At 43.3% G+C, this 24,851-nt stretch overlaps 3 protein-coding genes across 4 annotated transcripts; 1 reads left to right on the top strand and 2 right to left on the bottom strand.

The window, feature by feature from the left end:
* Positions 1–537: 537 nt before the first annotated feature.
* fam78bb (family with sequence similarity 78 member Bb) lies at positions 538–7,264 on the bottom strand. The gene is made up of 2 exons (XM_068725908.1): positions 6,005–7,264; positions 538–4,110 (listed from the first exon to the last, which is right to left on the bottom strand). Exons 1-2 carry the CDS (start codon positions 6,379–6,381, stop codon positions 3,588–3,590), a joined length of 900 nt encoding a protein of 299 aa, XP_068582009.1. The 5' UTR covers positions 6,382–7,264; the 3' UTR covers positions 538–3,587.
* Positions 7,265–8,460: 1,196 nt separating this feature from the next.
* rex1bd (required for excision 1-B domain containing) lies at positions 8,461–12,017 on the top strand. Its single transcript, XM_068726029.1, has 5 exons — positions 8,461–8,607; positions 9,666–9,748; positions 9,885–10,089; positions 11,338–11,426; positions 11,618–12,017. The coding sequence occupies exons 1-5, from the start codon at positions 8,605–8,607 to the stop codon at positions 11,688–11,690; spliced, it is 453 nt and encodes a 150-aa protein (XP_068582130.1). The 5' UTR covers positions 8,461–8,604; the 3' UTR covers positions 11,691–12,017.
* crlf1b (cytokine receptor-like factor 1b) lies at positions 12,009–23,977 on the bottom strand. Of its 2 annotated transcripts, none has more exons than XM_068726027.1 (8): positions 23,700–23,977; positions 21,142–21,420; positions 20,260–20,389; positions 19,850–20,022; positions 17,200–17,357; positions 15,901–16,069; positions 14,405–14,590; positions 12,009–13,454 (listed from the first exon to the last, which is right to left on the bottom strand). In XM_068726027.1, exons 1-8 carry the CDS (start codon positions 23,755–23,757, stop codon positions 13,438–13,440), a joined length of 1,170 nt encoding a protein of 389 aa, XP_068582128.1. In that variant the 5' UTR covers positions 23,758–23,977; the 3' UTR covers positions 12,009–13,437. The 2 variants fall into 2 exon arrangements, with proteins under 2 accessions (XP_068582128.1, XP_068582127.1); XM_068726026.1 differs by having other exon boundaries at positions 14,409–14,590.
* Between the last annotated feature and the right edge of the window lie 874 nt (positions 23,978–24,851).

Below are 24,851 nucleotides of genomic sequence, written 5' to 3'. Positions count from 1 at the left end.
TAGGCTTTTTACGTGACTTTTCAAAGCCACTGATTATAAACGGCTCTTCGTGTCCTGTGCTCGTGTTACAATATACGCTGTTGGTTTAATCAAAAGTGAACTGCCTGAATTATAAAGATGACATCAGACGTCTGTGGAGCATTATTTACATCTTGGAATGTACATTTTGACTGATGTTTTTCTCCAGGGATAATTTTTTTTATTTTTTTTTTCCCTTGGGATAAAGCGGGTATAATAACTTTATTATTTTGATTACCAAAATGTCAATGTTTCATAAAAGAAAAATGTTTCCTAGAACTTTTCTGAATGTGTTATTGTGTTGTCTTTTCTACACTAAAACGTGCACAATTGTATCATGAAAAGCTTAAAAGTAATCTGGACTTACAAAATATTCTTTATAATTTATAATAACCATTTTAGAAATCGTTGAAACGATATGATTTTGATTCTTTTTTTGCTCAATAACAAGTCTACCTTGTATAATTTATGACTTGGCTCGTCGTCGCCTTTTGAACCGCAAACTACGTGACATGAATAAATTCACACTTTGATATTTTTGGCATTTGTTTTAATGAGTTTAAAAACACTGCATGCAAAAGCCAGACAGTCTGAGAGAACGGACTGTAACAGCTCCATGTCCTTCACTTTAGAACACTGTAAAACACCACTACCCAGCCATTTTAACCCAGTAACGGCATTAGACCCCAGCAGAACAAGCTCCGTCTGGTGAGTGGAGCTCCTGGTGAGGGGACGTGTACCGCTCTACCTCCAGTCCTCAGGCACATCTGTTACTGTAAAAGACACTTGAGGCCCTCGACCTCATGGTCAAGTATAAACGTATTTTCGCCAACATTGTATTTTTAATTTGGGGCAACGTGAAAAAAAAAGGTTTCCGCTTTCTTTCCCCTCCTACAAAAGCCTCTGATAATCACAGACCAGTAAAGACCACCTACTTCTGATTCTCCAGTTGAAAGTGCTGCTCTAGATGTTTCCCTTGATTGTCATCATGGGCGCTCGGATGCCTCACCAACTGCTCCTGTGTCATGGCTACAATAGGCATGTTGTTCAAATATCCAGTGTCCGTGCCTCTCTATGTGATGGGTGTGTTGCAGGGAGTGCGACACACCGGCAGAGACACTCCCAGAGTTGTTCCAGATGAGGCGTGTGTGTGTGTGTGTGTGTGTGTGTGTGTGTGTGTGTGTGTGTGAAGGCTCGTTCGGTTTGCACCAGGAGTAATGAGCAGCAGCATGGGTAACATGATGTGGTTACATCCTCCGTCTCTCTTCATCTCTGTCTCATCTGGAACCAGCTCAGCACTTCAGCGTGACCCGTTTCCTGTGGCCCATCGAGTGCCGAGTGTGTATGAACAGAAACACAACGTATAGACCTGCCTGGGAAACGATAAGCAACATTTTCAGAGTCAACACAATATTCCATAGTCGTGAATCTTCATAAAAACACATTTTATAAAAGATAATAATGGCACAAGAGACTGTCTGTGTAGACCAAATACTGTACTCCACACAAACGACAAAAAGCACATTTTCTTATACTCTCAGTATCTAGCCGTGTTGAAAACTTCAGTTTTGTGTTTGCAGGTTTTCAGATATCTGTTGCTGAGATATCGGCCTCCTACCCAATACAATGGAGGTGAATGGATAGCCACTTTAAATGACCTTAAAAATCTATACATGTCTCTCCAAAACCAGCTTTCATTGTAAATACTTTCTACATAAAACTGTTCCTATAAAAACCAGCTCCACCATACGGTCGACATATTTAGTTTTTTAGTAAACTATTTTGCTGACTGCTGTACCGGTGGTGAGATGTTCATTAAAGGACTTTACTGGCGTCATCGTCCACATTTGTATTTGTCCAGTTTGTTTTATGACCAAATAAAAAGGAAGAGATTCCCATCAGCCTCGGCTGTACTGCGTGCTAATAAGCAATTGCCACTAGCTAACACGCTAAACTAAGACGACGGACGCACTTTCTAAACAGCATGTAAGCAGTGTCGTTATGAGCGTCACAGAGCTGCTGGCACGGCTGTAGACTTTTGTCTTTTTTTTAATTGCAGTTTATTAAAATCTTTGATCGCAAGAGAAATTCCATTCACCTCTATTGTGTTGGTTGGAAGACACAAATCTCACTGAACAACATTTCCAAACTTGGACAAATAAACTCCCCCGAAATCAGCATGGCTAGATACTTTTCTTTGTATTTTAGGGGAACCTATTCTTCAAGTCCTCTTAGTGTAAAAATCAGTCGTCTTTCACCACAATCTTTGCTCTTAAACGACAAATACTGACTGGATAAAGATGCGTTATAGCTCCGTTTGTCCTCTTGCAGCCACTGAAGGCCGACTCACTATATAACAAAATAACCTTGCTTCTTTACCTGACGAATCTGATTAGATGGGACACGGGAGAGGCTATGTTGATGTTTTGACTGTGGAAGGCTGTCACCAACACAGGCATCACTGGCTTTCAAAAGGCAGGGAGAGAGACGCTCTGCAGCTTGGATGAACTGGCCATTTGTGATTAGAAAAACAAAAATCCCGCTGCAGGGCTTCATTCAAGATTCTTCTCAATGCACAAATCGTGTGCATATCATGAAATCCCAAAGCTGTGATTTCTACATTTTTCTGTGACATGTAAAAAGCAAAGTTGTTCTGAGGATGCATGTATTGTGGCAAACTATCTGTTTTTAAATCATCTTGAGAAATATTCCTCCCTGTAACATAATCACAAAAAGGGGGCCCCATAATATGTATGTGTATGTGTGTGTGTGTGTGTGTGTGTGTGTGTGTGTGCGTGTGCGTGTGCGTGTGCGTGTGTGTGTGTGTGTGTGTGTATGAGAGGCAGTCTGGTGTGACAAAGCAGCAAGCCTGGACCCAACCCTGGGTCTCCATTATAGAAAACACACAACCACACTCACGTCATCTCTAAAAGCACATCATCCAGTAACATTTCAGTAGATATTATAGTATCATAGTCTCTGTCCGTGATGAATACACCCTGCAGCGGTGTTGTATGACACCTAAACACAATCACCTTTCCTTGGGTACACTCTTACACAGCACTTCACTGCACAGCACAGAGCAGGCCAGTAGTATGTCATCATTAAGGCTGAAAAACCTTCTTTTTTTTTTTTTTTTTTTTTTCAAACAGGGTCTGTGTTTGAGCTTGATCGTTTCTTTCTTTCTGGGCCTGAGTAAGCTACAGTTACAGGTTTGCGTTACATTCCTGCACTACCGGCGGATTTTCAAGGTTAGCTTTGCTCAGCGGTGCCGGGCTGGAGCGAAAAGGCCTGCAAACCCAACAAGCGCCAGAAGTGAAGACCAACACACTTTCTGGATCGTCAAAGGCAGCGGTGGGGAATTAAGGCAGTTGTCCCCTCGAGATTTTACACGCAAAAGACTGCAACTCTGATTTGTGCCATTGTCACAAGTCTCAGCCTGCTTATAGATCTTTGTTTTCTCTGTTTTTTTTATGTCGTCACATCTGAATATGCTTTGAGCCGTTTCACTGCTTAATGGCCCACTGTGGTGACATATAACAAGCGGCCAATCAGATGCTCTCGACGCTCTACTTGGACGGAATGACAACAAGCGGAGGCCCTCTCCTCGGCCTCCACATCAGAACCTGGGCGTCGTTGGCGTTGGGCCTCCCCATGGCGTTGGGAGGGATGGGCTCCATGCGGCTCAACACCCGCGGCTGGTCCTGGTGCACCCGGCCCACCAGCCGGGCCCTGGAGCCCAGAGGCAGGGACGGGTCCACCGCGACGTCGACCCTCATCCTCCACTTGATGGTGTGGAGCAGGATCTTTTCCCTGGACGTGGTGTTGAGCGCCACCAGCCAGGTGGTGAAGCTCTGGTCTCTCTTGATGTTAGTCAGTAAGGGCGTGTTGGATTCGCTGACCGGCACGGCCCAGGTGACGCTGGGGTAGAAATTGTCATTCATGCTGACGACGAAGCGCGATGGCTTGGAGGTGGGGCCGACTATGGTGACGGTCTCTGTGGTGTTTCCGTACCAGGGGTAGCTCACGCCGTCTGAGTCGCTGATGGCCCTCACCAGGCCTTCTCGTAGCTGAGGCAGCTCCCAGCTTGACCTGAAAGGAGACAAACACCATCACTTGAGTTCCCGATCGCATACTTTTTTATTTTTAGCACGTACAGCAGCTGCCCTGACAAAGTACTGTTGCGCTATGCATTCAATGGGGACATTCTACTGCGTCATAACATTGCACCTTTACCTTCTTGCTCATTTATCTGCTGTGCAGAGGATTGTGGGTCAGAGTAGCAAGACAAACATGCTGGCTTGCATATTGTAAAATCTGACCAGATGCAGTACATCCTGGTATTTTTGGCAAACTGCATTTGAGTCGACATACTGTGTATTGGGACCTTTCACATCTTTCTCTGGCATATTAAATAGCATGGTAGTATGAGTATTGGAAGGCATAAGAGTGAGACTGGAATCAAAGACATGTTTGGGTAGTCTAACTTTGTGCCATACATTTAAAGTTTCTTTAAACTAAAGTTAGTTTCATTACCAGGAACAAATCCCACGAAAAGACCTGAACCAAAAGTGAATTGATCCTTTATTGTAACTATAATTATTGTCTGTGTAGCCAAAGCCTGATATAGCTTACAGCACTGCAGCAAGGTGAGCATTTAAACTACTGGAGGTCAGCAGAAACAAGGTGTTTCCCTGCTGTTAAGTTTGAGCTGCAGGTACATTCTCCTACATCATTTAAAGGTTGAGATGAACAATACGCATTGTGTGTGATAATAGAAAATAATTAATCCTGATGTAAAAGAAAATCCCTTTCACTAGTGCTTAAAACTGTTGATTAGTCAATCATAAGAAAATAATACAACTATTTTGTTAATTCATTTTGAATTATATTATTCTTGTAGATTATTTTGAACAGTCTGAGGCTCTCAAATGTGTGTTTTTCTTGCGTTTCTCTGTGAATTGGTACTTTTTGAGACTTTATTTTGCCAAATCAAGCAATTCAAAGATGTCATGGGGAATTGTAAAATGTATTTTTCATACATTTTTGACATTTTTTAAAAACGTAATAATACATTATCTTTATTAATACAGATCATTCGTGTCACTTCCTTTCACAGCAAGACACATTAATAAGTGAGCTGCCAGTTCATTTTGTCCCGATGGCACCTCCACTTTTTACAATTTTGGTGGTGAGGTGACTCGTTTAATTAATTCACATGTGGATCGCTGGTATACTCGTGTTTCTGAGGTGTGAAAAGTTGTACGTTTTTTTTTTGCAGTAACAAGATAATTTAAGAAAGGCTTTAAGATTCTTATCCAGACACCAGCTGGCAATGAGACTACAACAGCCGCCTGTAAATGATATCTAGTGGTTCAGTATGTCAGTGGATTATCATCATCTCTTTGTTGTGCCAAACAGTTTTTGTCATCTGGTGTCCCCCTTCCATCTATGTGTTGTGCTTTCATGTCCAATCCTAAACCCCCCCTAGAACCCCAATCTCTAACCCCTAAAACCACCCACTCCCTAAACCCAGCAGGATTAAACACCCCCTCACATATGCCCTCCAGATAACGTGTGTGTGTGTGTGTGTGTGTGTGTGTGTGTGTGTGTGTGTGTGTGTGTGTGTGTGTCGTCGGGGTGTGGGGGAGGACATGTCTCCGTGGGCACAATTTGAATGTGAGAGCATCAACTGTTGTTTAGCTCCTCTAATAGCAGCTTTTCTATTTGGGTGCCAGAGTCACAGGAACAGAATCTGTCGGTGGGCGTTTGAATGAAGGAGGCTGACAAGCACAGTTAACCTGCTGCGTGCACAAATGCTCCTCTATGCAACTCAGTGTGATGCACAAGCGGTATTACACGGAGCGTGCAAGCCAGCTGTATAGCGCGCGCGCGCGGCACGCTCGCACTTTATTCTATGTATTCCGCAAAAACACGTCACGAGAGTGCGTAATGGGGGACACAGGTGACAGAGGCGTGAACTCACATGCCGACGTCTCCATAGGTGTTGTAAAACTCCATCTGGGTGCACGCCTGGATCCAGCCCACCACCCATGTCTCATTGCGAGGAAGGGGGGGCATCACAATCCGCGCCGAGGCTTTGAAATAGGGCGTCTTGTACCGAAGCACTATGGGCGAGTTCTCCTCGATGACAGTCGGGCAGTGGTCTATGGTGGCGGACAGGTCGTACACCACGATGTTCTCCCGTTTGATGCGCGACTTGTTACAGGCGATGCTCTGGATGCAGCCCATGGCTGTGCAGGTGAAGGTGACGGTCAGGAGCAGCCAAGTGAGCCTGCCAGGCCTGGGGAACCGCACTGCTGACTGGGACTCGACCAGTATCAACACTATGAGGCCGTGCATCAGACGAAACTGTAAGGCAAAGGTGGGTGCTACCACGCTGAAGGCCCAAATCAGAATCACAATAAGGCTTCAGTGAGATCACACGAGGAGGAGGAGGGGGGGGGGGGGCAGCTGGGTCCAGTGAGACCAGGACCCAGGTTCAATCCCCCTGGACCCGCCTTGCTGATGTATGAGCGCGTCAACCGGCTCCAGGGGCGCTGCTCCGCGGCTAACCCCGTGCTCTGAACCCCCCTGGAGAGAAACACCCTGCAGGGATTAACAACGTGTCACATGGATTTATGACACGGTTCTGGTTGTATCCTCTCCACTCAAACGGTGCACACCGTCCGTCTCCGCGTGCCCTCTCCTCGAGGATCCGACCCGCCCGCGCTCCTGCTCGAACCCCTGTCCGTAACCTTTGATCCTCTTCTTCCTTCCCCGAGCTGTCATGTCACAACAGGCGTCGGGGGACCGGGGGACACCGGGGCGCCGGCAGGGGGACCCGGTGGTCGGGCGGCGAGGCTTGTTGATGCGGCACTGTGCATGAGACGCTGCTGCTGCTGCTGCTGCTGCTGCTGCTTATAACCTGAGCGGCGGCGGCGTTACCGTCCGTCATGCCTGTCGACTCGACGGGAGGGGAACCCGGTGAAACGAACAAAACATGCGAGTCCGAGCATCTGTGACGGGAATAACAGCTTCCTCTTGCGGAGTTGAGACGACACACAGGCGGGTCGTTCCCGGTCAACACGGAGGAGAAAACGAGCTACAAATAAACCGACTGTCGACATACGTTATACATCGACGACACAATGACATTATGGCTAAATCATGTTATTTAAAAACAGCGTCGTAGTAACCGTGCAGGGCAGCGTATCCGCCGCGCGGGCGTCCTCGTTTGATGAGAGCTGCCCGGCTGTGTGTCGCTGTTCAGCCTGCGTGGTGCTGAAGATGCTGAATGGACCAATGAGCGGCAGAGGGAGACTGAAGGCGTAGGAGTGCCCGCGTCTGCACAGTAGTAGCCTCGCGACCTCTTTCCTCCAAACTGGAATAACGTGTTCTAATCGCATAAACGTAAAGCAGATAAGCCCCCCCCCCCCATCAGTGGATTGGCTGTAATTATGCTTGATGGGGCTGCAAGATAAACAAGCAACAGGTATAGTGTTTGCTGCATCTCAGGAGGGATTTTTGTGATTATTTAGCCCAAATGTTGTGCTTATAAAACACCACTTCATGTCTTATTGTTAATCCTTTTTTTTCTTCTTTTTTTTTAACAATACAGCCTCTGTAATTAAATATAAAAAGACACGCTGATTCTCATTGTGTAGAGAAACATTTGTTTGGTTAGTGGCAGTCAGTCAGCTTGACCCCTTTCAAAATAAAACCGTCACAGGCTTGCCGAATCCAACTCACAATAAGGTGCATTAGTTGCTGTCCCAGTGCATGCATTGTCATGGGGTTGTAGATGTTCAAACAACAACAAAATCTGGGCAATTGAAGGAGTTCTCATCCATGCTGGCATAACAATTGAGATAAAAAAAAGAAAGCTCTAGAAACAGTTGTCTTGGGGTGACATTGTCCTTGTGTAAATACAAGATCCCTCCATATTTACAGGCGACGGTTACACTGATGACCAAACCAGGCCTAATTACAGCGCCTATCTTTCCCTCAATGACATGAGTCAGGAAAATAAATGAAGTGCAAACAATCTACTTTACTAAATGATGACTGTCTTTTAATGGCAGATAGAATGAACAACAGGTTGCTGAACACTTTACAACCAACCACCACCTAACACACACCTTGCATAGTAGCCTACACATGCACACATATAAACCTCACATCATTTGTATTGCTACTTTGCAGATACACAATCTTATATTAATTCATGTATGTATCCTTTAATGTTTTCATTCTGCATCACTTCACAGAGGAAAGTGTTATTACAAACGAAGAACTAAATCCGACAGTGCAAATGTATTTCAAACAAAGAATAAAAAACAAGACAGTTTTACTCTTGTCGATTGCGGCTACAGAAGAAACTGTGCACGTCTTGCTGTCGTTCAAGAACTTTTATTCTGAAAACAAACGATCTACGCTGCGCAGCATCGTCACTTCCGGGAGGCAGAGCAGACAGGCTGCTGATTCACACACAGAAGTGAAACAACGTCCCGTATTTATTAAATATAAACATGTCACTGTGATAAACCGTGGGGACTTAGCGACAGTGTTTTCTGGCAGGTTAACATGGTGAGTATCCGCCATTTTATACTACTGTTAAATATCTGAGAGCCTCGAAACTAATACTTCCACATGTGCTAAGCTAATCAAAGCTAATGGTAACTTGGCTGGTGGAGGTGAAGTTGGTTAGTGAGCTAAAGCACTTTTTACGTTATTGTAGCTAAATCAGACGAGCTACGTGTAACACGCCTTCATTTTATTTCCTTTTTATAAACACTAATTACAACCAGTCAAGTCTAGCATCTTACATTATTCAAAATGATGTAAATAATCTAGTATTGTCTTTAAGAATTTAAATAACATGTCAAAAGAATATCGCAGATTATAAGAGCTCTAACTGGAAAAGTGCTTCGTTAGTCTTTTCAAAGGCCAAAAGATAATTTGTTCATAATAACATTTTAAACAAAGATTTAGCTAAGTGACATATTGTTAAACTATATTCGTCATACATGTTTCAGTTTGATTTAAGTGAAGACGACAATAATAATAATAACAATAATAATACTAATAATATCTTGGATGGATTCATATTCTGTTAATTTTTGAGGTGGGGCCAGTTTATTGTTTTGCAAGTCCCAAAAATCTCAAGTCTTTGCACTCAAGTCCCAAAGCAAGATAGGCAAGTCCCAAGTCCTAAACTTTGAGGTTCGAGTCCTAAACAAGTCACATGACCTCTTCACTGAAGGTAATGCCATTTTAACAACAGAGTCATAATATATTACATGTTATTGTGTGCTGTCGGAGTAGTTCAAACTAAATGGATTTGGTGGAATTGAGTGTTGACTTGCTGGAAATAAATAGTGTTAACGTTAGTTTCTTCATGCACACTTTTTAAATGACATACTTTTTAATCCTTTGGGTTTGGGTAACAAGTATGTTCATGTCAAAAGGCTCAAGGAGACGTGAAGTCACATGTCTCGTGATTTTTGCATGATTTTGTCAAGTCTAAAGTCGTCCATCGTGACTCAAGTCTGACTTGAAACCAAGTCCCGAGACTCGAGTCCACGCCTCTGCTGTTAATTCGCTCTGCGTGTTTTGTGATAACTCTCCTTATTTCCTCCCTGTAGGTCCCCACAGACTTTAAAACCCTGATCCAGAGGTTTTATCACCTCCAGTCTGAGCGGGTGGAGACGTATCAGCTCTTTGACGAGTGAGTTTCTATCTAGTCTGACCCACCACACCGTAGTTAAGTCTCTGCATACGTCTCCAGGGGATCATGGTCCTTCATTTTCGGGCACGTAGACATACAAATCTAAATTCTCTGCATGTTGTTTACTGCCTTTCAGAGGACATGAGGCCTACTTGAGGACAGGGCCCCATTATGACTTTGACCACTACAGGCAGCTGGTCCACGAGATAACGCAGGCCTTCTGCGGCATCTCCAAGGAAATGCTGGAGATCAAGGGGAAGCTGCACCACGAGTTCGACAGGCCGGCCCTCTCTGAGCACATTGAAAAGCTGCAGAGCAAAGAGAAGCAGAAACTCGAACTGGTACGTAAACACACAGACTTTTATGTTGAATCCAGAAAGCAGCAGCATACAAGACACGGATATTGTAGATAGTAGGGATGTGCATCGTTAGGTGCTCCGTGACTTCTAAAGTACCGATAGCGGAGCCGTCAACTCCGGACCTCGTCGATACTCCGGGTAATACACACAAACATCTCTGGACCAATAAGCTTAAGCACATAGTTGTGAGGCAATTAACAGATTTATATTTAAATGAATCTATAATTAAGAGACAAAATGATTAAAGAGGGTTCATAAACAAGTAAAATCCAACTCAGCGTTTAAAAGAATAATTTTCTCAAGTTGCATTTTGGTTTATTTAGTTATATGTAAATTGTTTTATTGTGTTATTAAATATCAGAATGGCTTTATAACTTCTCTTTGTTTCAAACATCCTCTTAAGGAATGATGTTTCAACCTTTAATAAATCATTTAAGACAATGGGAGTAGAAGCGCGGCTGGGTCACATACAGGAGCTGTTTGGATCCTCCAGGTGTTCTGTGATTATTCTTGTAACAATTTTTATTTATTTTTACATGGCAATATGTATTTATGGCGCTTGTTGTGACTGACGTGGGTCTTCATAAGGAGCAGCTGCTGACAATTATCATTTTTTAAGGAAACTTGCATTTTATATTTTTTTTGACACCGTATTCCACTCATGCATTGAGCCCCAGTGAGATGTTATAATACATAATTAGCATGTAATATAAGTATTCAATTCACAAGTTCTCACTTTTTGTTAAATGTGATACAATCGCACTGTTTCACCACAAGGAGGCAGACTTCTTATGCAAAACATTTCATAAGCTCCCTCTTGCTTCTAGTCCTGGTTTCATCACCATCATGTTAAGAATTCAGAGGTTATTATTACGCTGGCAGCTCGAGTCATGAATGTTTAAAGTACACGGAGGAAAACGGCACGATGCTTCTGATTTTGGGGATTCTGTTTCAAGTCAGTGAGTCTGTGACCCTCATCACGATTGGACAGTTTGAGATGCGTGTTAAAACAAGTACGCCTCGGTGCTTCTCACCTTCTTTAACGGTCCACATCTCATACATCTGGAGTTCAGAGGTTGTGTGAAGTGTTATCAACTCGACTGAACTGCCTTCCTGCCAGAAACGTCAGAAAGCTCCTATTATCGTAGGAGTTCGTCCTCTTGTCTCCCCCTCCGTCCTCCCGCTGATGAATGGTTTGCATAAATCTTATCTGATGTGTCTTCTCAACAGACAGCCAAGCTGCAGCTGGCCAGGCAGCGGGCCCAGGATCACCCGGAGGACGAGGGCTGTCAAGAACAGATTCAGGAGATCAAGCACGAGTAAGAGCAGCTATTACCACCCCTCGGTTTACTGCGTTCGCTCCCCGCTGACCCAGCCACTCACTCACCATCAGACCGCTGTCAGCTCTGGAGGACTTCCTACTTCCTCCCACTTTAAACCTTCGGTTGTAAAATAAACTGTCAAAGATACTCACAGATGTTTGTAACATAACAACTATTGTGTTTTCCAGGATCATCAAGAACAAAGAGGCCCTGAGTGAAATCATGCAGGACTTTAAGTATGACTCGGAGGAGTTTGATTGACAGGTGGCTCCCAGGAGGCGGAGGCGACGGATCGGCTCTGCTGCAAACTTCCATCTTTGACTCCTGAGCTGCACTTATCGATCCCTCTCTGGCTCCGCCCCGCTCGCTGCAGCAGTCCTACTCCACCCAGGGGACTTTTCACATTCTGGCTCTGTGTGTTTGTACTTGTAGTCATGTGTTTTTGTTAATGCACACCTCAGCAAAAAAAAAAAAAAAGAGAAAGAAATGTAAATACTCTAGAGGTTCAATAATTCCAGGTGGTTCATACCCGCTTCTTTGTTTACTTGATGAGTTGTATTTTTTAAAAATAAAAAAAGAGAAGTTTGACTTTTTACTGTTTTTATACATTACAGCGTATTTTCTCAGAAGCACTTTCAGTGCAGTAAAAGAATATAATTTAAACAAAAAAAAACCCCCATTAAAATATGCAGTAATAAAAATATAAACAGTATGGAAACATCTTTAAAAAATGGTTTACTCAGACACGGTATAGATTAAACAAACACTTGCTACATATAATGAATTTAACTATATAAATTGATGTCTGGTTACTTTTTGTAGGGGCCATTTTTGTTTGTTTTCTTGAAGAACTACAAGGTGTCGCAGTTTGAGTTTAAAGTGATGCAATCAGCGTCCGTCACTAGAAACAGACACAGGTGTGTGACATGAGGGTGCCGAGTGTTTTGTTTTTACCACCTATATACGACAGGATTAAGTTTACTTCGTTTGGTATTTTATGTTCGACTAAGACCAAAGTTTTCTTTTAATACTAGTTTTATTTATTTAGCTTAACGCACATTCACTCCACTCATTAATTCCCTCATTCGCCTGCTGCAACCCAAACGTAGACCTTCAATGAAGCCCAACTCAACAAGTAAGTGATGCATAAATACTGTGGATATTATGGAAGCTAGTTGGAATCAGGTCTGTCCCCTTTATGTGTCAATTGAGCTTAACATGGCAGCGGTCAAACGGCTCTTTAGTGATTTCACAAATATATTTTTCTGAAACGATCGATCGACAGAAAGTGACTTGCCAGCTATTAAAGAAACTTCTTTGTAGCAAAATACCAAATATTCGCTGTTCCAGTTAAATAGAACAGCTTTATTTTGGGCCGTTTATCAGACAATATATTATAAGATTGGCCTTCAGATTATTGTGTGTATAGATCAAACTATTTGAGATTCATCAGCAACTTATTCGAGAAAGAAAATAATCGTAAATGGGCAGCTTTACTCTGAAGTAATATTTCCAACAGTAACAGCTGTAGAGACAAACTATCCTACAGGCCACATCAATCATAATCATAGCCTGGAGAAAACCACAGCTTTAGATACTTGCTGTACTTACTACAGTAATGCTTTAGTATCACCTGACATACACGTGTCATTTATAAGTTGCTTATCTTAAGTACAAATTAGCAGTCTAAACTGTGACGATAACTTCTTTTTCAGAGTAAAAGTGCAGTTACTGAGGGCCTTAACATTTGTTTGTGCACACGGCTCTAACAGACAGATTTGGTCAGCGGAAACTGCAGAAAAAGGCTGCATTGTCTCACTTCGGTTATCTTCCACTCGGGCCCTTTAAACTCAAGTTAAGGCTGTATGACCGAACACTGCAGTATCCCTCAGGCGGGGCTTTGGACCTCTCACACAGCTGGGACCCTCGGGGCCCGTTATCTGTCAATGTTTCTTGATGCTGTGCTCGAATTAAACACCGCAGTGGTGCTGAGCGGCGCCGCTATGAATTATCGCCTTGTAGAATCTGAAAAGACAAAAAAGCAGATGGTTCATACTGGGATAATTCAACAGGAAAAAGCATGTAATTTACAATCGTCACGATAATCGCTCCGTCTGGCTGCCACTTCTCTCTCGTCTCCTCTTCTTCTTTCTTTGCATCATCTCTTTCTTATTCTCTGCGTATCGCTCCCCCACCCCCCCCTGCTACCTTTCTCTCAAGGTAATCAATGGGAACCTGTCACAGTGTGTGAACAGAGACATTATTCAGGCGACAGCGTGTGCTCCGTAAAGCACAAAAACACTTAAGACCTCTGAGCTAATTGAGTCAGGTAGAGTGAGGGCTTCTGTGAGTTCAAGGACCGTGCGGCAGAGGATGTGGCTGAAGCATCCGAACTCCTCGAAAAGTCACATAAAACACAGAGAAGATGCCGAAGGCTCTGCGGGCCATTTGGCCCGAGTTATTTCTGTGAAAGGGGCTCCTCACGCCAAGAGAAAACAAAAAGGGAACACATTGCAGTGGGCCGTTAATTGCATTTACATTCTCATTTCTCTTTGTTGTGGTCCTCCGCTTAGGAATCGAGTCTACGTCGTTAAAATATGTAATAAAAATCAGAGTGTATCTACTTTCATGCTCCCACTTCTGGGCCGGTTAAGTCAAAAACCGCACATTTTACCTGATCATAAAAGTACGGGCTGAAACTTCACAGAGCCAGCCAGTTCAAGAGACATCAGTCCTCTTTGTGTTCGTGAAAAAATGCTGACCACATGGCAAAACAAAGGCAGGGTCAGAAATTCAGTTCAGGACTTCAATGCAGCAATGGCTGTTAGTGTTAGTGTGTGTCTGTGTGTGTGTGTGTGTGTGTGTGTGTGTGTGTGTGTGTGTGTGTGTGTGTGTGTGTGTGTGTCTGTGTGTGTGTGTGTGTGTGTGCAGCTCAGCAGAGGTAATGAAAAGAAAGAGAGAGAGATTCTGCTTACCTACCTGGTTGCGCGTTCTGTGCGATTTCTGCAGCCACACCCTCCACTGATCGTACAGTTTGATCGACATGCCGCTGCAGCCGGACGCGTGCTTGCGGACCCAGCCGAAGAACTGCTTGAGTTCCCGTCGCAGGGTGGAGTTCTGCTCACCGGGCTTAGGATCGCAGGAGCCGCTCTGCAGCCTCTCTGGGAGAGGAGGGGGGGAAGAAAGGAAGGGGTAGTGAGGAAGGGAGGATACAGCATCAAGGTTATAGTTAGGACGTAAGTGCAAGGTGGTGTATAGATTATGCACCAGCTGCTTAATGTGCCAGCATGGATGTGACTGACATGGTCACATGTTTTTTTAGGTGTAAACACCAAAAGTATGGTCTTAAAAAAAATCACAAAAAAAAAAGATGAAAAATACAATTCACTCTAAATAAATATATGTTGTGGAGCTGCAAGTAATACTCATTTGATTAATCTATCTAATATGTACCCGGACCTCTCTGGAAAACAGTTCAGATACTGAGGAGACACATTCATATCCCCCACAGGATGAATAGTGATAGCTTACTATCTAACTAACTTACCCAAGTTCAAAGTTATTTAGTAGGATAGAAATCACACTTTTCTAATATCTGTCTCAAACCTGAAGATAATGCTCTGGCATACTATTAAAAATAAAATCTAATAAAGAAGCATTTTCAGAAGCTCACCGGTCTTAAAACAAACAGTTGCTCAGTGAACATTTATGATGATTCATGATGCTTGATTTCACACAGCGAGATGTAAGCAGTTTCATATAACGAGGAGTATTTCTCCGTGTAATGCCCTCAACCGTGGAGGTGATGTACCAGACTTCTACTTCTGGGGAGGAAAGGCTCCTGAAAGTCGTAGGTCTGCTACAATCAATTCTTTGTGGCAAACAACAGAGCCCGATAACGACTTCCTCCCTTTTGGGAGTATATACCGCATAACCTATGTAACTCATTATCTGCTCCTCCAACCCCCAAACCTGCTTCCACTCAAGCTTTATAGGCCCTGTGTGTGCGCCGCGGACAGACAACCAGCTTTTTAACTTGATCAATCTTTGAAGCCGACGACAAAAATCTATCAAAATGTCCCCCTGGCTTTTTGCAGTCCCTTCTTATCCTCTGCTGGGAGATCTCTATCAAGGTATCTAGCCTATTGATGTTTGCTTTCTCATGAGTCACATGCGGTTTGGATCTGCTTATCCAGGATGTTGAAACGGGGTTAAGGACATTGTTTTTTTTCTGGCTTTAATTGGCAATGAAAGGTTGATTATTAGAAAGGAACGAATGGTCAAGATTTATGGGCTTCGCAGACGTTTGGGAAGCATTTAAAAGCCATTTAAAGACACGAGACGGACTATGAAAGGAAAGACTTCACTTATACCTTTAAACATTTGGTGGTTTTTGTGTTGACTGTAGAGAGTACACAGGATATCTTTTGTTCATTCAATCAATCATTGCAATTCTCTGCAATGTACTCACCATTGCTGGGTGTGGAGGCGGCAGCCGGGTGGCTCCAGTCACTCCAGATGCCGGGCTTCCTGGAGCCGTAGATGCCCACTGGATTGCACCTCACCTGGACGAAATAGACGGTACCGGACCGGAGGCCCGCGAGCCGACAAGACGTCTGGTTACCAACATCATCCACCACCTGTGAGAGGGAACGAAATGAAAGAAAGGATGGAATATGTAGTAGAACAGACTTAACAAACTGGTTAAGAAGGCCGGCTCCATCATCGGCTGTAAACAAGACAATCTGGAACAGGTGGTGGAGAGGAGGACACTGAAGAAACTATTATCCATATTGGATAACCAGGACCACCCTCTCCACCACCTACTGCAGGGACAGCGGAGCACTTTCTCCAACAGAATGATCCAGCTCCGCTGTCATAAGGACAGGTACAGGAGAACATTCCTGCCTACTGCTATAAGACTGTACAATAAATCACCTCGGGCCAAATCAAATCGTTAAACCTCTGCACTACTGTTTATTTAGTTGATTTAATATTATTCTGTTCTATTCACTGTGTATATAGTGTGCATTTTTTATATAACATCTTTACTATATTATAATTGTATATATTGTGACATGTGTATTTTTCTTGTATTTTTCTTTTTCTTTTTTCTTTATATATAATATTAAGATTTTTTACCTGTGACCTATTGCTGCTCTGTAACCTATTGCTGCTTGTAACAAAATAATTTCCCCTCGCGGGATCAATAAAGTTAGTATCTATCTATCTATCTAGAAGAGTCAAACTATACAGACATTTTCTGCATCTTTTCTCAGTGTTTCTATTTATTTTTCATCTGCCCATAGCACAGTTGAAAAGGATATTTTATGAACTCTTTATCTGACTTTTGCATTTTGAATGTAGTGTAGATATTTAAACAAATTTTAGCTTGATGTTCTCATTCAATACTGAATCCGTAACTCAAAGAATGCTGCAAGCACCTACACAGCAGAGACAAAACACTGAAAAAAATCAAAGACGCAAGTTTCCTAAAGCTTCACCACTGCACTTCTGGATGAAAGCCAGTGTTCAAACTTCACCAGCAAAGAATCAAGCAGCAGTCAAGGTTTTTTTTTTAACAGAAGTGTTATTTGCTTTGTAATGAAAGCCACATGCAGGAGCCGAGCGATGCAGCAGGAGCAACTTTAACGTTCATCATTTAATGGATCAGTCAACGCTGCACCTCAAATATTTCCACAGCTGCCTCAGAGGTGTCGTAGCGACAGAGAAAGTGTGCGTAGGCCGCAGGTTTGTGTGTGTGGACCACCTTCCATTCAGTGCTGTCCTCCAATCTGTAGCGTATCTGGTATTTGGCCTGAAACAGGATGTCCTTGAGCTCGGGGGGACTGGCCCAGCGGACCGTCAGCTGGTCCTCAAGAACGCCGACACGACTCACCTGCACCTTGGCAGGAGGGTCAGTGGTCACTGCACGGACGAGGAGAAGTGTAAAAAGTTAGTATACAGCAGATGTACAGTCATCAGGGAAAGGATACAGGATACAAGAGGTTTAAATAACCTCTTAAGAGAGATGAAACCCGCAGTGGATATTTTACTGCAACACTGAGGGCCGACAAACATCATACCTCATCATTCTTTAAGAAGAGGATTATCAGAGCTCAGCCAGCAAACTGCCGTCTGTCTCAAATACAAGTTTGAAGTAGACTTTATTTCCTGACCAATACACCGTTTTTAGGAGTATTTTGGATCCCTGGCAGAGGTCGCTGAGGTCGTCAAAATGCACTTTGGCTGCAAAGCGCCAGGGTAGGATGAAATGCGCCTGAGATGCTGAAGGCTCTGGACATTGGTAGGTTGTCTTGGCTGACACCTCTTGACGTGGAGGTCGGGGACAGTGCCTGTGGAGTGGCAGACCAAGGTGGTGGTTCCCATTCTAGAAAAGGGGGGACCGGAGAGTGTGCTCCAGTTATCGTGGTATCGCACTGCTCAGCCTCCCAGGGGGAAGTTTATTTTAGGGTGCTGGAAAGGAGGCTCTGAGCAATTGTCAAACCTCAGAACCAGGATGTTCACTCGCCGTGGGACAGTGGACAGCTCTTTACCCTCGCAGGTCTGTAGGAGGGGACATAGGAGTCTTTTGTGGACGTGGAAACGGCTTCCGGCCGTGTTCGTTGGGAGTCCTGTGGGGGATACTGCAGGAATAAGGGGTACCGGGTCGTTGCTACAAGCCATCCTGTCCTTGTTTAGGACAATCAATTTTCATGGACAGCATCTCAAGGCACAGCCTGGGGAAGGACAGTGTCTGGTTTGGGGACCTCAGAATTGTGTCTCTGCTCTTTGCAGATGATATGGTTCTGTTGGCTCCTTCAGCATGCACTGGGGCAGTTTGCAGCTGGGTGTAAAACAGTTAGGATGATAGTCACTACCTCTAAGTCTGAGGCCATGGTTCTCTGCTGGTGAACGGTAGATTGCACACTACGGGTTGAGAAGGAGTCACTGCCTCAAGCAAGGGCCTTAAAGTACCTCAGGGTCTTGTTCATGAGTGAGGGTGAAATGTAGAGTGAGACTGACAGGTGTTTTGGGGCACCGTCAACAGTGACGCAGGCGTTCTGGTGAAGAGTGAGCTGAGCCGGAATGCAAAGCTCTCTATTTATCAGGCCATCTGTGTTCCGACTCTCACCTATGGGAATGACATCGTGGATACAAGCGGCCTAAATGACCTCCTTGTTGGGTGGCTGGGCTCAGACATTCGGGGGGGGGTGTGGCCGCTGCTCCTTCGCGTTGAAAGGGACCAGCTAAGGTGGTTCGGGCATCTGATCGGGATATCTCCTAGACGCCTCCCTTTAGAGGTTTATATGAACCTGAACTGGTAAGAGACCCCGGGGGTGTACCAATGTTCCATTCTTCAGTCGTGTGCAAACCGACTTTCTTATACAAACCGCAATGATATGTTCGAAACATGTCGTAACAATAAATGCAAACATAAACACGCCGGGTGAGTAATTGCCAGCTGTGAGCAAAAGAAATACAAATAAATGACTCTGTTAACGGAATTACACAAGAGAATAATTATTAAATAAAAGGTTCCACATTGGAAGGCAAGGGAATGAATGTTCTAACCGGAAGAGCACGGAGAGCGTCGTTCCCTCAGTCAAACATTTTACCGACCGCAATAAAAGGTTGCAAACAAATCAAGGGCTTTGAAGGAGAGAAACACGGAGGGAAAGATAAAAGGGATGGCAGAACAAGAGATAAAGAGAAGAACTTATTAAAGAACTTGTAAAAGTGTTTCCTGTTTGTGACCTCCTGCCTCAGACATCCTTCGCTGCTGGTGCGTGCGTGACACTGTTTTTTCGGCTTTATTTGTTCTTTTGCATTCAGCTCAAGGGAGAGAGGGAAACCAAGCCAGAGCAAATATACTCCCAGCTTATTGTTTCTGTTATTGGGGCAGTGCAATGCATCATACATATGGCAACGGCTCCTCCTTCTCCTTCCAACCCACTCACAGCTCCAACTTCTCTGCTCCTCGGTGTGCAGTGAGGATGAATGGTCGGAGAGGATGCCCAGTCACAGACAATAAACACTGCTTTCAAAATGTGGCACTCGGAACTTGCTGGAGGCATCGACGCGACGCTATCGCACAAGCGCTGGAGAAAGTGTACGATATACCTGTCGTCGCTCCTACGTCATAAACCTAAAATTTCTCGCTTTACCAGAGATGCATCGCATGTGAGGTTTAACTTTTACAACACAACAGTTTCTTTGAGAGAAGCAGCCCGAACCCATAATGGGTTTACAGAGGCGGGTTGGAGAGAGCGAACCATAAAAACAAATCCCCCTCTCCCCTAACGAAGTGTGTTAGCCACATGCAGGAGGCCTGCAGACAAACAAAAAGGAACAGAAGAAAGGACAAGGGAGGAAAGGATCGGAAAAGGCAACATCCTCAAAAGCGTTTGCTCACCCACCTACATCGAGGATGTCCAGGGTGGTGATGTCAGAGGTGGCAGAGCCCAGCTGATTGGCTGCCTCCACCCAGATCTCATACGGGGTGAAGAGGGCGAGGTTGCGGGGGATGTAGCAGGAGTACCGCTGCTTCCCTGTGCTGTACATTTCACACTCCTTCTCTCTCCCATACCACCTGGACAGAAACCAAACGCAATGACCAAAATAAACTCTGACGTTTGTTTCCGAAAGAGGCAGAGCGGCTATTTTGCACAGTAAGTACGTGAGTGAAACAGCAACGCCTCTGAGCGTAGTGCGTGTTTGTTGCAGATGGTAAACTATACGCGGCACTAATGCATTTATTGCTAGTCTACCTGAATGGTGTCGGACGAGGTGAGCACCTGTGAGCTGCGGCAGGTCTGGGGGCGCTCACCTCAATTTGTACTTGAGGGTGTATTTGGTTCGGACGTGGGTCTCACCCTGCCCCCCCGGGGTCCACTTGCAGCTCAAGTCCTTTGTGTTGTGGGACCAACATGTTAAATTGACTGGCTTTTCTGGAGGCCCTGGAGGGAGGGGGGGGGGGGGGGGGAAATAACAATTGAAAGACATATTTTAAAAAAAGACAAGAAGCGAAAAAAAGATTTTGTCAGATCGCGTTATTATACGGAAATTTACGAGCGAGAAAACAGCATATGGCTGATTTCCTCTCCACTCATGAGGAGCATTCACTCCATCAAGCAACAAGCAAAAATCAACAGACTTTAAAGCATTACAGATTATAATCAAGTACGCTTTTATGTAGAACTAAAAATAGAAAGAGTTCACATCAAACACTTTTTATATCACGGTTCCCCAAATAGATCAACAAGCGATCAACAATTTTGTTATTTTAAGGTTGTGTGACACCAGTTGAGAGTGAAACAATCTTTTTAGATTTCTGCATTTTAACAATTTTATATCGCATCTTCATTTGTCTCAATAAAAGTAACATTTCTTATTTATCCACAGTGCTAAACAACAAATTATTTCACAAGGGTTTGTGTGTCCTTGTATATTAACAATATAGAAAATGTGGTTGTGCTCAAAAAGGGACAATTAAGAAATCAAGCATGCTTGTTTGGATTGATTAACAAACGACGACTTTATTAGACTGAGCTCACAAATGTGTTTTTCTTTTTCATTAAATTATACACACACACACACACACACACCCCATCACCTCCTAGAAGCCTGACAGCCAGCCTCCTGGGCCTCAAGTACATCTCAATGAGACATTTCCATAATACTCTGCACGGACAGAAAAGCCTCCACTTACTGCCAACATAGAGACACGAACCAGCCAGGACGTGTCCATCTGCTCCGTGACACACAAGGTTGTCTCCAGACTGCTGCTGGGAGCCGTTGAGGTTGTGGAGTGTGACGCTCAGGGTGTCGGGGCTCACCACGCTGTAGGTGCTGCTGGACAGACTCATCCCGTTCAGGGCCCAGTACAACGTGCTGGCGTGGAGGCCCAGCTCGGGGCTCAGCGTGCACGTGGCTGTGAGGCTGGAGCCGATACGCAGGACGGGATCCTGAGGGGAGACGACTGCTACCTCTGGGTGGTGGAGACACACACATAGTTAGCATCAAAAACACCTTTCTTTCTCTTCTTAATGCACATTTACTTTTCTTCACGTCATGCTTTCAATGAATTATATTAGTGCAAAATATTACCAGATATATATGGTAACATTATATATATATATATATAAAATATTATATATATATATATATATAATATAACATTATATTATATATATATATATATATATATATATAATATAATATAATATATCACATGTTACCAGAGCTAAGGGCTGACTTCAAATTCCTTGTTTTGCTCGACCAAATGTCCAAAATCCAAAGATATTAATTTTACAAAAACTAGGAAAATCTGCCAATCCCCACATTTAAAAGACTGGAACCAAGAAATCTGTTTATGTCATTATCTTACAATAGACTACATGTTTAATCAACTCATTAGTTTAGAGCTAGTTGTACTAATTATTGAATGTAAATATATTTTTTTAGTTGTTTCCTCCCTTTTTTGGAGGTTTTAGAAGCCTGCGCTGCTTCACTGTGCTGCTTCACTGCCGACAGTGTGCAGAAGTCCACTTCTTTTTTGCATGATTTGATTCTGCTATGTACCGACTACTTAACATGCACCAGATGTTAATTCATTTATATCCTTTTTGAGGCTACAAAAAAATATAAAGGTCACCAAAGCTTAAAGGTGCAGTAAATATGCTCATGTTGATTTTCTAGCCCCCTTTTCTAGACCTTTTAATTTTCAAAGATGTGACACTCCTTATAATAAGATGCATTAGGTCCTGTTTTTTCTGTGTTGAACACACAGTCTGTCCAAATCTCTTTCCAGCCGTAAGAAAGCGGAGTGTTTGTGTGAGGAGTGCGGCAGCACTGCACCACAACAGAGCAGCAGCTCGGCACATATTTATGACCCATAATGAAGACGATTTATGGAGCCTCGGTAGGATCAGTCAGAAAGGTCACCCGGTTGTGTCGGTAAAATCCTTGAACGCTTTTCCATACCACGACCCCTCTTAGACTTAAAGTTTGCCTTTATGATTGATGCCCATGAGAAATGTTACCACTGGGCTCCTTCTCTTCTCAGAGATATGAGGGTAGAGTTTTATTAACCCTGCTCCAGGTGGGCGGTGGACAAGCTTTCCAACATATGTGCCACTGCGCTGATTCCTGCAGCATCTAATATGAAGACTAATGTAAACGGATGAAAACTGTGTCTACATGCAGGAAGAGTGAGGATTGACCTTTGGGCCTCCGTGATATTCAATTTAAAACAGGTGTGAATGCTAAATGAGAAAGATTACAAACATGCATGTGTTTTACATATTTGTTTTTTTCACAAAAGCGCTACTTGCAGATCATTTTCTCAGTCTTATGATTATAAATCTGCATGGAAATAACTTACAATATTATTATCTCTCCTACATTTGCTTCATGCAACAGCGCTGATTAACACTGTTTATTTAAATTATTTAAATTTGTCTCATCAGCTGCATCACCACCATGTCTAATAGGTCTTGCTCTGTCTAAACCACCATTAGGTATACATCTACTCATTACTCTCATGAGGATTCATTTTAGTGGACAATGATATCGCCATAGGATTAGGCTATATTTATCCTATCATTTGTTCACCGGAAAGCAAGTTTATTTTTAAATGTACTACTAGTAAGAAAACTTAAGAACTAAATAATCCTTTTCAGAAATGTTAATGTTAAATAGAGATATTGGCTGATATATTTTAAGTGACTTATATTAATAGTGATATTGGCTCAAAAATCCACTAGGTCAGACTGCATATCTTTTATAATTTTTACATTAATTTGATGAAGTTTCTTGATTTGACAGGAATTTAATTCATGTATTTTTCAAAAGCTGATATTCCTGTTTGGTTATTTTAACCATAAACTCCTTCTCTGTCGATTTTCCATAATCAAAATCCTGTACAAAATGTACTCAATATACAATTACACATACTGTGATAATATGCATCTGACTTTCTAGAAAAGCCACGCTCTCTGGTTATCTATTAGAATTAGTATAGGCGAGTATAGGTGATTGTAGCACCTGGGCAGGTGAAACTTTCCCCTTCATGCTGATATTAATGAAGTTGATTTAAAACTTGTTTTATTGGATTGAAGCCTCCATACAGACACTCAGTATGAGAACTGCGTCTTAAAGCCGACTGTGCTGCTTTAACGCACGTATCCGGTAGTGCACCGACAGAAACGCGGTAACGTGCAGTGGGGCTCGAGTCGGTGTGTGAGTCGACTAAAGTTTGGTACTCACGTATCGAGGACAACAGCTCATGTGGAACCAGGAGGAGGAGAAACAAGAAGGAAACCATGGTTCTCTCAGCTGCGTTTCTTTCCCTCTCGCTCCTTTCCGAGCTTCCGGGGACGCGGAGAGCAGACAGGAGGTGAGGCTGGAGGAGAAACCGAGCAGCTTCACTCTCCAGCGGCTGCTCTCAGACCGAATGTTGGCTCCTCAGTGGAAGTCTGGAGACCGAACTGACTGCTTTACTTCCTTTTAACTCCACGGTGACTCTGCTGCTGTAACACAGTTCATACTGTTTGCTCCTCCCTTGTTTTCCTAGTAACTTACAAGTCATTAGTGCTGCTCAGTGTGTCCCCTCCCTGAGGCACACACACACACACACACACACACACACGCGCACACACACACACACACACACACACACACACACACACACACACACACACACACACACACACACACACACACGCACACACACAGCTATTCAGACCAACTTTAAGTTCAACATTACATTATTATTGTGTTATTATTTATAGCCAACTCAAGGTGAGGTCGTGACAACTAAAATAAAACCTTCAGGTTTGTAGCCTATAAATATTACAACTATACTGTGTGCAAGAAACATCAGTTTTTCCCACATTGCTCCCATAACACCTATATATTTTTTAAAATATATATATAGTATAAGTCTAATATTCGCCATATGAAAATAACACCCTTTTCTTGAAATATGTAATAAAGAGATGGAGTTGGATTACAGTAGAGCAATTTTAAGGTACTTGCACTTTACTTGAATACCACCATTTGTATACTTGTACATTTACCCCACTACGTCACTACTTCTACTCTATTACATATCACAAAGTCATGATGCTACATAGATTATCTGTATACAAAAAGTTTGACTGTCCCACAGAATATAAATGACAATTGGCTCTACATCGGCTGCAACATTAATTAAATTGCTGCTTCCATTATGTATATCAATAAAACTATTCAAATTACATATAATAATATAACTCTCAAAGGGTCAGTTTTACATAATGAATGCTTTACATTGTAACTGCATTTTCCACCAATACCTTTGTACTTTTACTTAATTTAAAATGTGAGTGTACTTAGTATTTTACAATGTTGTAGCCTGCTTTCTCCTAAAGATCTGAT

This window comes from Cebidichthys violaceus, unplaced genomic scaffold (assembly GCF_023349555.1).
Source record: "Cebidichthys violaceus isolate CVI_PGR_0920_01 unplaced genomic scaffold, fCebVio1.0.p SCAF_37, whole genome shotgun sequence".
Classification (NCBI taxonomy): domain Eukaryota; kingdom Metazoa; phylum Chordata; class Actinopteri; order Perciformes; family Stichaeidae; genus Cebidichthys; species Cebidichthys violaceus.
This window is presented reverse-complemented; position numbering and strand designations above follow the sequence as displayed.

Bases quoted from the DNA above. Each gene is read 5' to 3' on its own strand.
- fam78bb (XM_068725908.1), bottom strand. From the start codon at position 6,381: ATGCACGGCCTCATAGTGTTGATACTGGTCGAGTCCCAGTCAGCAGTG. The intron at 4,111-6,004 runs GTGAGTTCACGC...GTCTCCTTTCAG, and splicing joins ACCTATGGAGACGTCGGCAT to GTCAAGCTGGGAGCTGCCTC.
- rex1bd (XM_068726029.1), top strand. The intron at 10,090-11,337 runs GTACGTAAACAC...TCTTCTCAACAG, and splicing joins AGAAGCAGAAACTCGAACTG to ACAGCCAAGCTGCAGCTGGC. The intron at 11,427-11,617 runs GTAAGAGCAGCT...TGTGTTTTCCAG, and splicing joins ATTCAGGAGATCAAGCACGA to GATCATCAAGAACAAAGAGG.
- crlf1b (XM_068726026.1), bottom strand. From the start codon at position 23,757: ATGGTTTCCTTCTTGTTTCTCCTCCTCCTGGTTCCACATGAGCTGTTG. The intron at 21,421-23,699 runs GTGAGTACCAAA...TCCACCACCCAG, and splicing joins TGAGCTGTTGTCCTCGATAC to AGGTAGCAGTCGTCTCCCCT. The intron at 20,023-20,259 runs GTGAGCGCCCCC...GTTTCTGTCCAG, and splicing joins ACCCTCAAGTACAAATTGAG to GTGGTATGGGAGAGAGAAGG.